The sequence below is a fragment of the Trachypithecus francoisi genome, unplaced genomic scaffold, assembly GCF_009764315.1.
Source record: "Trachypithecus francoisi isolate TF-2019V2 unplaced genomic scaffold, Tfra_2.0 Lachesis_group10, whole genome shotgun sequence".
In the NCBI taxonomy this organism is placed as follows: domain Eukaryota; kingdom Metazoa; phylum Chordata; class Mammalia; order Primates; family Cercopithecidae; genus Trachypithecus; species Trachypithecus francoisi.
Window position 1 is genome coordinate 52,506,443 of NW_022681455.1, and position 14,193 is coordinate 52,520,635.

Genomic DNA, 14,193 nt, shown 5'->3' on the forward strand with positions numbered 1-14,193 from the left:
AATATTTCACCTCACTTATTTGCTTCTTTCCCAAGACTTAGTCTTTCTCTTTGAAGGAGCTGTGTTTCTCCTAGTGGTTCTGATCTTTTCATTGAAGCTGCAGGTACAAACGATGGATTCAAGTGACCACCCTTCAATCTCCAGTTCTTCAGTCAACAAATATCAAGTACCTATCAGGGTGCACCCTGTCCTGCAGCAGATATTCAAGGCTGTCCCTACAAGAATGAAGGTGGTGTTTAACCGAAGGGATTGGTGGTAGAATAAAGAGAGCTGGGCGCGGTGGCTCACGCCTGTAATCCCAGAATTTTGGGAGGCGAGTTGGGAGGATCGCTTAAGCATAGGAATTCGAGACCAGCTCGGGCAACATAGTGGGACATCATCTCTAAGGAAAAAAGGAGGGAAGGAGGGAGGGAGGGAGGGAGGAAGGAAGGAAGGAAAGAAGGAAGGAAGGAAAGAAGGAAGGAAGGAAAGAAGGAAAGGAAAGGAAAGGAAGGAAGGAGGGAAGGAAACAGAAAGATTTTGAAAAAGAATTAAAAGGGGAAAAATACAATGTGGCAGTGGGAGAATTAAGGATGAGATGATTGCATTAGTTCATTGACCATCCCTGAGCAACAGAAACACAATCATGAGTAATCCTCGGCCCTTGCCTACAAGAAGCACGAGTCTAGGTTAGTAGCACTGCCAACCGGACCAACCATTTACACTTCTCTGTGAAATGGGGCAGAGCGGGGAGAAAAGAGTGCCTGAGCTCACAGCGTTGGCGGGGCGCAGTGAGGTCCGCCGGGACTAGGCGGAAGGAGACAAGGAACGTCTCTCTCTGCAATTCATCTAAGGGCCTGCTCGGACCCCAGATCTCGCAGCGAGAACTACCGCCTCACTACACTCGCCTTTCCCCGCGCCACCCAACAACTCTCACGTCTCATCCTCAGGGAGCGGGGCGGGGCGAAGCGGAAGGGCAGGGGCCGACACAACCACGCCCACTAGCCGCGCTCCAAGGCTGCAGCCCCCTTACCGCGAGAACGCAGAGTCTCGCGGGCGGCGCACGCGCAAACCTCTTGTGACGCCTGCGCCTCCTGGCTCCGCCCTCCGCTCGTTGGAGTTCCGGATGTTTAGCGTTACCATGGAGCCTGCAGGTGCCCGTGAACGCTGGTTGTCGCCTGGGCAACTGGAGAGGACGAAGCAGGACCTAGGTGGCGGCGGTGGTACCGGCTGCAATGGTGTCCAATCCCGTGCATGGCCTGCCCTTTCTTCCAGGCACGTCCTTTAAGGACTCTACGGTGAGAAGTTATCTGCCAGACTCCCACCTGTCCCCACCTTCCAGCAGCCCAGGAGGGTTCCCCGCTCAGTGCACCTCCATTCCCCTCCACTCAAGTCTGCTCTCGAAACACGTCTTCTGTCCTGACCTTGTTCTTTCTTCTCGGCCGAACTTCTGCCGTTCTTCCCTAGCCAGCCTCATCTTCCCTCTCCAGTCCTTTGCCCTCCGCCTCATCCCTTTTTAGTTTTCTTCCCACTCCATCTTGGCAGTGTGTTGGCGCCTTCATTCTCATCCCGTTAGCCGCGTTCTTTCTTAAGGCTGTGTTCCTCCAACCCCCTGCCTCTTTTCCCTTTAGATTACTGTTTCCCCACGCTAATCCCAAGCTATCTGGGCCCTCTCCCTAGCTCATTCTCTCACATCATAACGTGTCTCCGTCTGCCCCCACCCTTAAAACCCCCCGCCACTATGCACCTTCATCCTCATTCCCACAGGTCCATCATTCCCGCCCCACCTGCTTCCTCTTCTGAATCCTATACCCGATAGTCTCCCCCACTCCCAGCTCCATTTCCTGTTTTGTATGTATATCGATTCCGCTCCTCTTCTTTCCGCCAGGTCTTTTTCCTTTCTTCTTTATGCTTGCTTCCAACCCCATTCTTTTCTCTCCATCTTCTACCTTTTCCATAATTTAGTCCCATCCTCTCCCTATTCTTTTCTTTCTCCATTGCGGTTTTTCCCCCAAAGCTTGCTCACCTTCCTCCCAAACCATCTTTCCCTGCTTTGTAAGAGATATTCCTTTCCAGTTCCCTCAAGAATTGATTAGTTGCTGTTTATTCTTCCCCGACTCTATTCTTTTTGTTCTAACGTTTTTGTAAAAAGATTCCTGTTTAGATTTTGTTTTGCTCATTCCCCCAACCTTGTGTTTTTATTTGCATTTTCTAGACAAAATTCTTTAAAAAGCAGCAGCAGCTTGGATTCTTTTTTTTTTTTTTTTAACTCTTGCCACAGTTTAGCTCTTAAAATTATTTAGTATTTGTTTTAATCCTAACAGGGCTACTGAAATATGTGCTGAAAAATCAATAATGAGATTCAGTAGACTGATCATCACAGATGAGCTAACAGTAGTTTATGTTTATATAGTTTAATACTTTAAACTCTTATCTTCCTCTCCAGCTTCACAAAGTTAAGATAAAAGATTTGGTCAATTTATTTTCTTTGAAAGAATAAATTTAGAATGAAATCGAAAGTTTGGTGAGAGAATTTGTATTCTGAATCTCTTTGTGATTATCCCTGCATTAAGACAAAACATCATAGATTTTTAGTTTCAGTGGACTTTTCAGTTTTATGTCATTTAGAAAATGTTGTAGGCACTTGCCTGCCCTATACAGGATGAGCTTAAGCTTTTGGTGTTGGTGACTATAGACAGGGCTGAGTTGATACAGGGAATTACGGAGGCGTGGATGGAAGTACAAAGCTCTAAAAACATATTGCTGTATTACAAGTAAGATGAACTGTGCATTGGACATATTTCAGATTTTAAATACACTGACCAAGTGTCAACCAATTTGCCCTATTTGAAATTTGAAAAGCATCGTCAGTATATCTTCAGCAGTGAAGGACTGAATATGTATGAATGTAATTCTAAAGACATACAGATAAGAAGTTAAAAACTTTTTAAAGGGGAGTGGGAAGATGATTAAAAAAAAAAAAAAGACACACAGAAGGTGAACCATAATGGACAAGTGGGGTGGAAAGGGCAGAGGTTGCCTTGCCTGGTGTGTCTGTGAGTTATGGCTGAGTGATGGTAGAGACATTTGTGTAAAACAAAGAAATAAACTGAAGTTACTGATGTTGCTTCTGTCTTTGGTGGTGGAAGAAGAGCTTGAAGTTCCATAAATTACCCAATGAGGATGTCAACTCAGCGCATTTTGTTCTGTATCATGTTTAATATGTACCTGGAGCCGTCCCTGTTAACTGACTTGTGACTCTGAATACATGACCTTTAAAAACAAATGTCCAAGTTTACAGCCCTTTTAGCAAAAGAAGTTTATTCTGTTGTACCTTTCACGTTAGTACAGTTCTTGAACGATGGTAGGCTGGGCTCCAATGCAATTAGGATGCAGAAAGTTTATTTCATAAAAATATATTTTATGATTAATCCTAAATTGTATCTATGTAACTTTATATATTTGAATGTTGTATATATAAAATTTTGAAAGCATCCTCACAACAGAAAAAGGAAAACCATTAACCTAACCTCTAATTTGCCTTTCTACTCTTTTTTATGTAATCTTTTAAATAAAAATGTGTTCATTGTAAAAAATCAACATAATTTAGAAATGTATAATACAGAGGACCAAACCGGTCTCTTCATGTACATATTTCTATGCTTATAATTGTTGTATACATATAATTTTATATGTTGCTTTTTCAGGCTTATTAAATCATAAGTATTTTCACTAGGTTGCCACATGATCTTTAAAATCAATATTTTAATGACAGCACCATAATCCATTGAGTGAGTTTTCGATCATTTACTCATGTCTTCATGTGATTGTCTTCAACATTTACCATTGTAATAGGCAGCTTCAGGCATATAGCTCTTTCTCATAATTCTGGGTCATATTCGTAAATAAATGGTCAGGGGTAGAATTGAGTTCAAGACTTTAAATATATACCATCTAGTTGCTTTCCAAAGAGTTGTAAGAATGTATCACTGTCATTGTGACAAGGGGAACATGTAAAAATAAATTCATTGCATGTAAAAATAAAATTCACAGAACCATATCTTCTAGGTTCTACAGTTTTTATGACCACCAGATATCAGATGAAAAACATGAGAAGACTAGTGAAAAATTTAAGAGTATAGATGAGATACTCTTTTAATCTCTCGTGCAAGGTGAATTGATAGTTAAATCGGGCATTACAGAGCAGGGCTTTAAATTTTACTTTAAGCTCAGGTGGCTACTTCGCTCCTTGTTCTTGTTCAAGTGTTATAACTTAAAATACAGAATCTTTTAAGGTAGGTAAGCTTTTTTTTTTTTTTTTTTTTGAGACAGAGTCTCATTGTTGTCCAGGCTGGAGTGCAGTGGTTCAATCATAGCTTATCGCAGCTTGGACCTCCCTGGCTTAAGTGATCCTTCCGCCTCAGCCTCCCAAGTAGCTGGGACTATAATAGGCACAAGCCACCACACCCAGCTAATTTATTTATTTATTTTTTAGTTTTTGTAGAGACAGGGGCTTGTTGTCCAGGTTGGTCTTGAACTCCTGGGCTGAAGTGATTCTCCCTCTTCAGCCTCCTAGAATGCTGGGATTATAGGCATGAGCCAGCATGCCCAGCCTTAATATTGGTAAGCTTCTTGGTGTAAGTTTCGTGATGCTTATAAGCAAATATCTAAGTTATATTTTTAAAAGTTAATTTTTTTAACCTAAAAAATATTTGTCTAATGTTATTAATGACACACTTCTTTTCTTCAGAAAACAGCCTTCCATAGAAGCCAGACACTGGGCTACAGGAACGGCTATGCAATTGTTCGACGTCCAACAGTTGGGATAGGCGGAGACCGGCTCCAGTTCAACCAGCTGTCCCAGGCTGAGCTGGATGAGTTGGCCAGTAAGGCAGCAGTCTTAACTTATGGCCAGCCTAAACAAGCCCCACCTGCGGATTTTATTCCTGCACATGTGGCTTTTGACAAAAAGGTATCATCTGGAATTTTAGGGTACCCCTTGAATTAGGGTCTGAGAGCCAACTGCTTGCAGAAAAGTTAAAACAGTAAACCACAGAATTTCCAAAGTGCTCTGAGGAGAAAATTGTTCAAATGCCTTAACCCTTAGTCATGGACAGCTGAACTCAGGCTAAAAAGAGGCTTTCTTTAGTCAGGAAGCTGATTACAGGGAGTAAAGTAATTCCCTGTAGACTTCACCGGACTATTTTCCAAATGCAGTTAAAGAAAAGTTGGCTATAATTCTGAATTCCTGAATTTATATTCTATGTTTATCAGCCATGTGTTTTCCCCTTTTTAAAGGTACTATATTCTGTAATGGGGACATATCTAATCTCCATGAGATGCAGAATATCATATTGAAAACAATGACTCCATCTATTGTCAGTTTTTTGCAGGCAGTCTCCGTAAGTTGTTTTTCAGGGAACATTTCATGTTTGATATTACATAACCAGTGGGTGGTATAACATTTTTGTTTGTTTCTCATTTATCTTTATGTTTTTGCAGTGTGAGTTTCCTTATTTCCATCTGTTGACATTACCACATCATTCTTGTTTTTCCTTGTCAATGAGCCTCCTCTTTTCACTAAAGTGAAGTAGTCCTAGCCCTGACCATGTAGCAGAATCACTGGCGAGATTTTTAAGAAAATTACATGTTATTCCAACCCTCATCAATTCTAATTTCCAGATGAGCTTTATGTGTAACTGGTTCTGAGAACTACTGATCAGTTTTGATAAGTTAGCTTTCTTAATTTACTCTTAGTCTGTTTCTTTTCTTGTCTTAATTGTTATGTTATCATTCCTGTTAAATGCCTGTAACATTTTCATCCAGCCAGCCAACTTTTATTGAGTACCTGTTGTAAGCTAGAGGCTGGGGAGGAGCTATGCCATTTACATTGATAATCACTTATTTTTAAACAGTTTTAATATCTCAACTAGAATCCATATCATTTTCTCTTCCCCACTTAACTCATTTATAGGGACACATTCACATATGCATTCATAGGCCGAACCTAAACATCCACGAAACAGTATGATTTATGTAATTGGATATATCATTTCCTTTTGCTTGTTTCTTTTGTTTATTTGTGGCTCTGACAGGCACTGCAAAATCAGCAGAGAAGGGAGAGGGCTGAAAATACAAGAGAGAAGTGGGATAGGCACTAAATAATTACCAAGATATGAATCCTGGTATGTTTAATTTTTACCGAAAAGAATAGTAAGTAACTGTAATAAAGTAGAGGGTGATAAAGTGATACCTGTCGTAAGAAAGTATTAGTGAAATTCAGCGGAGAAATTGTGCTTGAGTAGGAAATAGGCTTCCTATGTTTTGTTTTTCTGTGTTATTTTACACTAATTGTTGTTACTTACTTTGTACTTATTTAATATTCATAATTCATTTCTTTAAGGATAGTGCACATAAAGTACTATTTTTATTTTCCAATTCATTTTACTTGGATCATCACAATTTCTAGATAAATGAGCCTTAGCATAGATAATGGGGTAGAGAGAAGCTAAATGCATGACTTTGAAACTAAGTTTGTTTGTTTATAATAAGGGAATTATGGTTTCTCTGAATTAAATGAAGGTTCTAATTTTTTTAGGAATACCTGGAGGTCCACATAATAGCCAACATATTTGTCTATATTTTGGAAATTCTTAGGACTGTTCCTCATAAACAGAATATAACTTCATTTCTTACTTAGGTAATAAAGACCAGGACATCTATTCCAAGTGCCCTCATCTTTTCCCCTTGCTCCCGTATAATTCCGGCATCACCCACTATATTCTGTTTCCCAGACTGACCTCCAACTCTTTATTTCCGACGTTCTTCTTTCATCTTTTTCATCTTCAAGTTTCATATTATTTCTATTTCAGACACTCTAGTGACTACTTCTCTAGCAAGAGTCATATCATCCTGTCCTCTTTCTATAATATCTTGTGACTCCTTTAAGGAAGAGAACTTTGTTTCTCACTTGACTGTCAAATCACTTACAGTGTGACTTCTCCCTACCCACAGCCCCAACATACTTTTTCCTAGGTAGCCAGTGCTGTCCCTTTTACCAGATCTGGAGAGGTTTACTTTGCCAGCATTCTCTTTGGCCTGTTTGTGCCACCTGACATTGTTGACCCTCCCTCCCTTCTTGAAACTGCTCTTCTTTTGCCTCCATGACTCTTGTTTTCTTCCTCCTTTCTATGTGATTGGTTATTCTTTAGCCTCCCTTCCTTTTTTCTTTTTTTTATTATACTTTAAGTTCTAGGGTACATGTGCACAACGTGCAAGTATGTTACATATGTGTACTTGTGCCATGTTGGTGTGCTGCACCCATCAACTCATCAGCACCCATCAACTCGTCATTTACATCAGGTATAACTCCCAATGCAATCCCTCCCCCCTCCCTCCTCCCCATGATAGGCCCCAGTGTGTGATGTTCCCCTTCCCGAGTCCAAGTGATCTCATTGTTCAATTCCCACCTATGAGTGAGAACATACAGTGTTTGGTTTTCTGTTCTTGCGATAGTTTGCTGAGAATGATGGTTTCCAGCTGCATCCATGTCCCTACAAAGGACACAAACTCATCCTTTTTTATGGCTGCATAGTATTCCATGGTGTATATGTGCCCCATTTTCTTAATCCAGTCTGTCACTGATGGACATTTGGGTTGATTCCAAGTCTTTGCTATTGTGAATAGTGCCGCAATAAACATACGTGTGCATGTGTCTTTATAGCAGCATGATTTATAATCCTTTGGGTATATACCCAGTAATGGGATGGCTGGGTCATGTGGTACTTCTAGTTCTAGATCCTTGAGGAATCGCCATACTGTTTTCCATAATGGTTGAACTAGTTTACAATCCCACCAACAGTGTAAAAGTGTCCCTATTTCTCCACATCCTCTCCAGCACCTGTTGTTTCCTGACTTTTTAATGATTGCCATTCTAACTGGTGTGAGATGGTATCTCATTGTGGTTTTGATTTGCATTTCTCTGAAGGCCAGTGATGATGAGCATTTTTTCATGTGTCTGTTGGCTGTATGAATGTCTTCTTTTGAGAAATGTCCATTCCTATCCTTTGCCCACTTTTTGATGGGGTTGTTTGTTTTTTTCTTGTAAATTTGTTTGAGTTCTTTGTAGGTTCTGGATATTAGCCCTTTGTCAGATGAGTAGATTGCAAAAATTTTCTCCCATTCTGTAGGTTGCCTGTTCACTCTGATGGTAGTTTCTTTTGCTGTGCAGAAGCTCTTTAGTTTCATTAGATCCCATTTGTCAATTATGGCTTTTGTTGCCGTTGCTTTTGGTGTTTTAGACATGAAGTCCTTGCCCATGCCTATGTCCTGAATGGTATTACCTAGGTTTTCTTCTAGGGTTTTTATGGTATTAGGTCTAACATTTAAGTCTCTAATCCATCTTGAATTAATTTTCGTATAAGGAGTAAGGAAAGGATCCAGTTTCAGCTTTCTACTTATGGCTAGCCAATTTTCCCAGCACCATTTATTAAATAGGCAATCCTTTCCCCATTTCTTGTTTTTCTCAGGTTTGTCAAAGATCAGATGGCTGTAGATGTGTGGTATTATTTCTGAGGACTCTGTTCGGTTCCATTGGTCTATAGCTCTGTTTTGGTACCAGTACCATGCTGTTTTGGTTATTGTAGCCTTGTAGTACAGTTTGAAGTGAGGTAGCGTGATGCCTCCAGCTTTATTCTTTTGACTTAGAATTGTCTTGGCAATGCGGGGTCTTTTTTGGTTTCATATGAACTTTAAATCAGTTTTTTCCAATTCTGTGAAGAAACTCATTGGTAGCTTCATGGGGATGGCATTGAATCTATAAATTACCTTGGGCAGTATGGCCATTTTCACGATATTGATTCTTCCTATCCATGAGCATGGTATGCTCTTCCATTTGTTTGTGTCCTCTTTTATTTCACTGAGCAGTGGTTTGTAGTTCTCCTTGAAGAGGTCCCTTACATCCCTTGTAAGTTGGATTCCTAGGTATTTTATTCTCTTTGAAGCAATTGTGAATGGAAGTTCATTCATGATTTGGCTCTCTGTTTGTCTGTTACTGGTGTATAAGAATGCTTGTGATTTTTGCACATTGATTTTGTATCCTGAGACTTTGCTGAAGTTTCTTATCAGCTTAAGGAGATTTTGGGCTGAGACGATGGGGTTTTCTAAATATACAATCATGTCATCTGTAAACAGGGACAATTTGACTTCTTCTTTTCCTAACTGAATACCCTTGATTTCTTTCTCTTGCCTGATTGCCCTAGCCAGAACTTCCAACACTATGTTGAATAGGAGTGGTGAGAGAGGGCATCCCTGTCTTGTGCCAGTTTTCAAAGGGAATTTTTCCAGTTTTTGCCCATTCAGTATGATATTGGCTGTGGGCTTGTCATAAATAGCTCTTATTATTTTGAGATATGTTTCATCATTACCAAATTTATTGAGCATTTTTAGCATGAAGGGCTATTGAATTTTGTCAAAGGCCTTTTCTGCATCTGTTGAGATAATCATGTGGTTTTTGTCTTTGGTTCTGTTTATATGCTGGATTACGTTTATTGATTTGCGAATGTTGAACCAGTCTTGCATCCCAGGGATGAAGCTCACTTGATCATGGTGGATAAGCTTTTTGATGTGCTGCTGGATCCAGTTTGCCAGTATTTTATTGAGGATTTTTGCATCGATGTTCATCAGGGATATTGGTCTAAAATTCTCTTTTTTTGTTGTGTCTCTGCCAGGCTTTGGTATCAAGATGATGTTGGCCTCATAAAATGAGTTAGGGAGGATTCCCTCTTTTTCTATTGATTGGAATAGTTTCAGAAGGAATGGTACCAGCTCCTCCTTGTACCTCTGGCAGATTTTAGCTGTGAATCCATCTGGTCCTGGACTTGTTTTGGTTGGTAGGCTATCCTTTTTTCAATTCTTAACTTACAAGTATTTTCAAGGTTCTGTCTCATTCTTTATATAATTTTCTTGAGATCTCACCCACTTTCATGTTTTCAACTGTCACCTCGCTGTAGACAATGTCACTATTTAGTTCCAACTCTGACATCATTGAGACTCAAGATCTATATCCCCCTGGCGCATGGGATATCTTCACCTGGATTAACTGTAGGTACCTCAAGTTCTGTATGTCTCTAACTTATCTCTATCCATCACATTTTCCCATAGATCTGCTTTCCCTTTGTGATTCCACTAGGTAATCCAAGGTTGAAACCTGAGCCATCTTTGGCTTTTTCTCTCCTCTGTTCTCCACACTTAATGAGTTGCCAAGTCAAATGTCTCTCACTTTCATTTCCTCTGCCATTATCGTAGTTCAAACAAGCCAAATGACTACCTAACTGTTGTTTTAGTCTCATTCCTAGTCCTTATGCTTATAACAGGTATGCTGCCTGGTTTATTCTCTAGAGTTCAGCTCTGATAATGTCATTTTTCTGTGAAAATGCCATCAGGCTTTCTTAACCAATACAGTAAACATTACCACTATTCACCTCGCTGTTCTAGTCCCCAACTTGAAAGTCATCTTTCATTCTTCTTTCCCCTCACAATCCACATCTAATCTACTAGCAAGCTCTATTGTTTCTGTTTCTAAAATGTGTAACTAATTCATTTACTTATTTTCATCTTCACTATTACCATAAATTTATTTTCCACAGAGCAGCCAAGTTTGTTTTTTGAAAATCGATTATGTCAAATACTGACTCAAACACTTCCATGGCTTCCCCATCATCTATAAAGATCCAACTCTACAGGTTCCTCACAGCCCTAATGGAGCTGACCCTCCCTGCTATCTCCCCAACCTCATCTTGGGTCCTTTTTCTCACCTACCATGTTTCAGTACATTGGGTTTATTTTTACTGATTTCCTTGAAATGGCAGCATTTGAAAATTCCAATTCAAGACCTTTTTGTACATGGCGTTTCTTCTATCTGAAATAGCTTCCCCACCATCCTTAAGTGGCTCACTCCATCTTTCCTTTCAGTGAGGCTCTTCCTGACCACTCTACTATGGCAGTTCCTCCTCATTTTTCTATATCACTTCCCTCTCTGTTTTTTTTTTCCTTCGCAGCACTATAATTTGTGTTGCTGATTTGTTTAGTGTTTGTCTGTCCCACTTGAGTGTATACTTCATGAAGGTAAGGACTTATCTAGTTTATTATATATTTAGTGCTCAATAAATGTTAGTTCTAAAATGACATGAATACTTAACAAATAAAATTTATTTCTTGTCTGTGTCACTGCTGAAAATTGGCAAGCCGAACACGTAACATATATGCATATAATAATGTAAAATTAAAAATGTGACTTGGCTTTTTATAGTTGTGTGTGATATGAAAATATTTATGCAGCATTTCCCCCCTTCATCTTGAAGTAAATACAAATATTTTTATGTTTATTGTGGCATTCTGAGAACTTCCTGGGAGTTAGGAGACCTGTATTATAATTCTGGGTCTCCTACCTGCTAACATTGTGACTTTGTAGACTCACAATCTCTAATTTCCTCATCTGTAAACTCAGAAGGTTAGACTACATGATAACCAGGAGCCCAGCCTGCTGTAAAATTCCATGAAAAGTATATATTTTAAACACAGTATTTAAATATAATTTTTCTTTTCTTTCTACGTAATAATCAAGTTCTTATTCTACCTGGGAAAGGTGATGTTATCCCACTACTTAAAAAAATGTTTTTTTATTTCCATAGCTTATTGGGGAACAGGTGGTGTTTGGTTACATGAGTAAGTTCTTTAGTGGTGATTTGTGAGATTTTGGTGTACCCATCACCCAAGCAGTATAGAGTGCCCCCCGTTTGTAATCTTTTATCCCTCACTCCCTTCCCACCCTTTACCCGGGTCCCCAAAGTTCGTTGTGTCATTCTCATGCCTTTGCATCCTCATACCTTAGCTACCACTTATGAGTGAGAACATACAATGTTTGGTTTTCCATTCCTGAGTTACTTCACTTAGAATAATAGTCTCCAATCTCATCCAAGTCATTGTGAATGCTATTAATTCATTCCTTTTTATGGCTGAATAGTATTCCATCATATATATCACAGTTTCTTTATCCACTCATTGATTGATGGGTATTTGGGTTGGTTCCACATTTTTGCAGTTGCAAATTGTGCTGCTATAAACATGCATGTGCAAGTATCTTTTTTGTATGATGACTTCTTTTCCTCTGGGTAGATACCCAGTAGTGGGATTGCTGGATCAAATGGTAGTTCTACTTTTAGTTCTTTAAGGAATCTCCACACTGTTTTCCGTAGTGGTTGTACTAGCAGTGTAGAAGTGTTCCCAGTTCGCTGCATCCACACCAACATCTAATAATTTATTATGTTTTGATTATGGCCATTCTTGCAGGAGTAAGATGATAGCACATTGTGGTTTTGATTTGCATTTCCCTGATCATTGTGATGCTGAAGATTTTTTCATATGTTTGTTGGCCATTTGTATATCTTCTTTTGAGAATTGTCTATTCATGTCCTTAGCCCACTTTTTGATGGGCTTGTTTTCCTTGCTAATTTGTTTGAGTTCATTGTGGATTCTGGATGTTAATCTTTTGTCAGCTGTATAGATTGTAAAAATTTTTTCACACTCCTTGTATTGTCTGTTTACTCTGCTGACTGTTCCTTTTGCCGTGCAAAAGCTCTTTAGGTTAATTAAGTCCCACCTATTTATCTTTGTTTTTATTGCATTTGCTTTTGGGTTCTTGGTCATGAAATCCTTGCCTAAGCCAATGTCTAGAAGGGGTTTTCCAATGTTATTTTCTAGAATTTTAATAGTTTCAGGTCTTAGATTTAAGTCCTTGATCCATCTCGAGTTGATTTTTGTATAAAGTGAGAGATGAGGATCCAGTTTTATTCTCCTATGTGTGGCTTGCCAATTATCCCAGCACAATTTGTTGAATAGGGTGTCCTTTCCTCACTTTATGTTTTTGTTTGCTTTGTCGAAGATCAGTTGGCTGTAAGTATTTGGCTTTGTTTTTGGGCTCTCTGTTCTGTTCCATTGGTCTATGTGCCTATTTTTAAACCACTACCTTGCTGTTTTGGTAACTATGGCCTTATAAGTATAGTTTGAAATCAGGTAGTGTGATGCCTCCAGGTTTATTCTTTTTGCTTAGTCTTACTTCGGCTATGCGGGCTCTTTTTTGGTTCCATATGAAGTTTAGGATTGTTTTTTCTAATTCTGCGAATAATGATGGGGTACTTTGATGGGAATTGCATTGAATTTGTAGATTGCTTTTGGCAGTATGGTCATTTTCACAACATTGATTCCCATCCCATCGTCATGGAATGTGTTTCCGTTATTTGTGTCATCTATGATTTCTTTCAGCAGTGTTTTGTAGTTTTCCTTGTAGAGGTCTTTCATTTCCTTGGCTAGGTATATTTCTAAGTTTTTGTTTGTTTGTTTTTCAGCTATTGTAAAAGGGGTTGAGTTCTTGATTTGATTCTCAGCTTGGTCGCTATTGGTGTAAAGAAGAGCTACGGATTGTGTATATTAATTTTGTATCCAGAAACTTTGCTGAATTCTTTTATCAGTTCCAGGAACTTTCTGGAAGAGTCTTTAGGATTTTCCATGTAAACAATCATATCATCAGTGAACAATGATAGTTTGACTTCTTTACCTATTTGGATGACCTTTATTTCTTTCTGTTGTCTGATTGCTCTGCCTAGGACTTCTAGTACTGTGCTGAAGAGAGTGTGCTGTGAGTGGACAGAGTGGGCATCCTTGTCTTGTCCCAATTCTCAGAGGGAATGCTTTCAACTTTTCCCCATTCAGCATTATGTTGGCTGTGGGTTTGTCATAGATGGCTTTTTTTTTTTTTTTTGAGATGGAGTCTCGCTCTATCGCCAGGGCTGGAGTGCAGTGGCCCGACCTCAGCTCACTGCAAGCTCCGCCTCCCGGATTTACGCCATTCTCCTGCCTCAGCCTCTGGAGTAGCTGGGACTACAAGCACCCGCCACCTTGCCCGGCTAGATTTTTGTATTTTTTAGTAGAGACGGCGTTTCACCGTGTTAGCCAGGATGTTCTCGATCTCCTGACCTCGTGATCTGCCCGTCTCGGCCTCCCAAAGTGCTGGGATTACAGGCTTGAGCCACCGCGTCCGGCCCATAGATGGCTTTTATTATGTTGAGGTATGTCCCTTGTATCGATTTTGCTGAGAGTTTTAAACAGAAAGGGGTCCTAGATTTTGTCAAATGCTTTTTCTGCATCTATTGAGATGAT

At 39.7% G+C, this 14,193-nt stretch overlaps 1 protein-coding gene across 2 annotated transcripts in view; it reads left to right on the forward strand.

Moving 5' to 3' along the window:
- Window positions 1-999: 999 nt before the first annotated feature.
- Window positions 1,000-14,193, forward strand: part of EFHC1 (EF-hand domain containing 1) — an 84,065-nt gene continuing 70,871 nt past the window's right edge. For both annotated transcript variants that reach the window (XM_033217430.1, XM_033217431.1), the window contains exons 1-2: window positions 1,000-1,277; window positions 4,730-4,951. In XM_033217430.1, coding sequence (XP_033073321.1) covers window positions 1,215-1,277; window positions 4,730-4,951 — 285 coding nt within the window. In that variant the 5' untranslated portion in view covers window positions 1,000-1,214. The remainder of the gene's footprint in view (window positions 1,278-4,729; window positions 4,952-14,193) is intronic.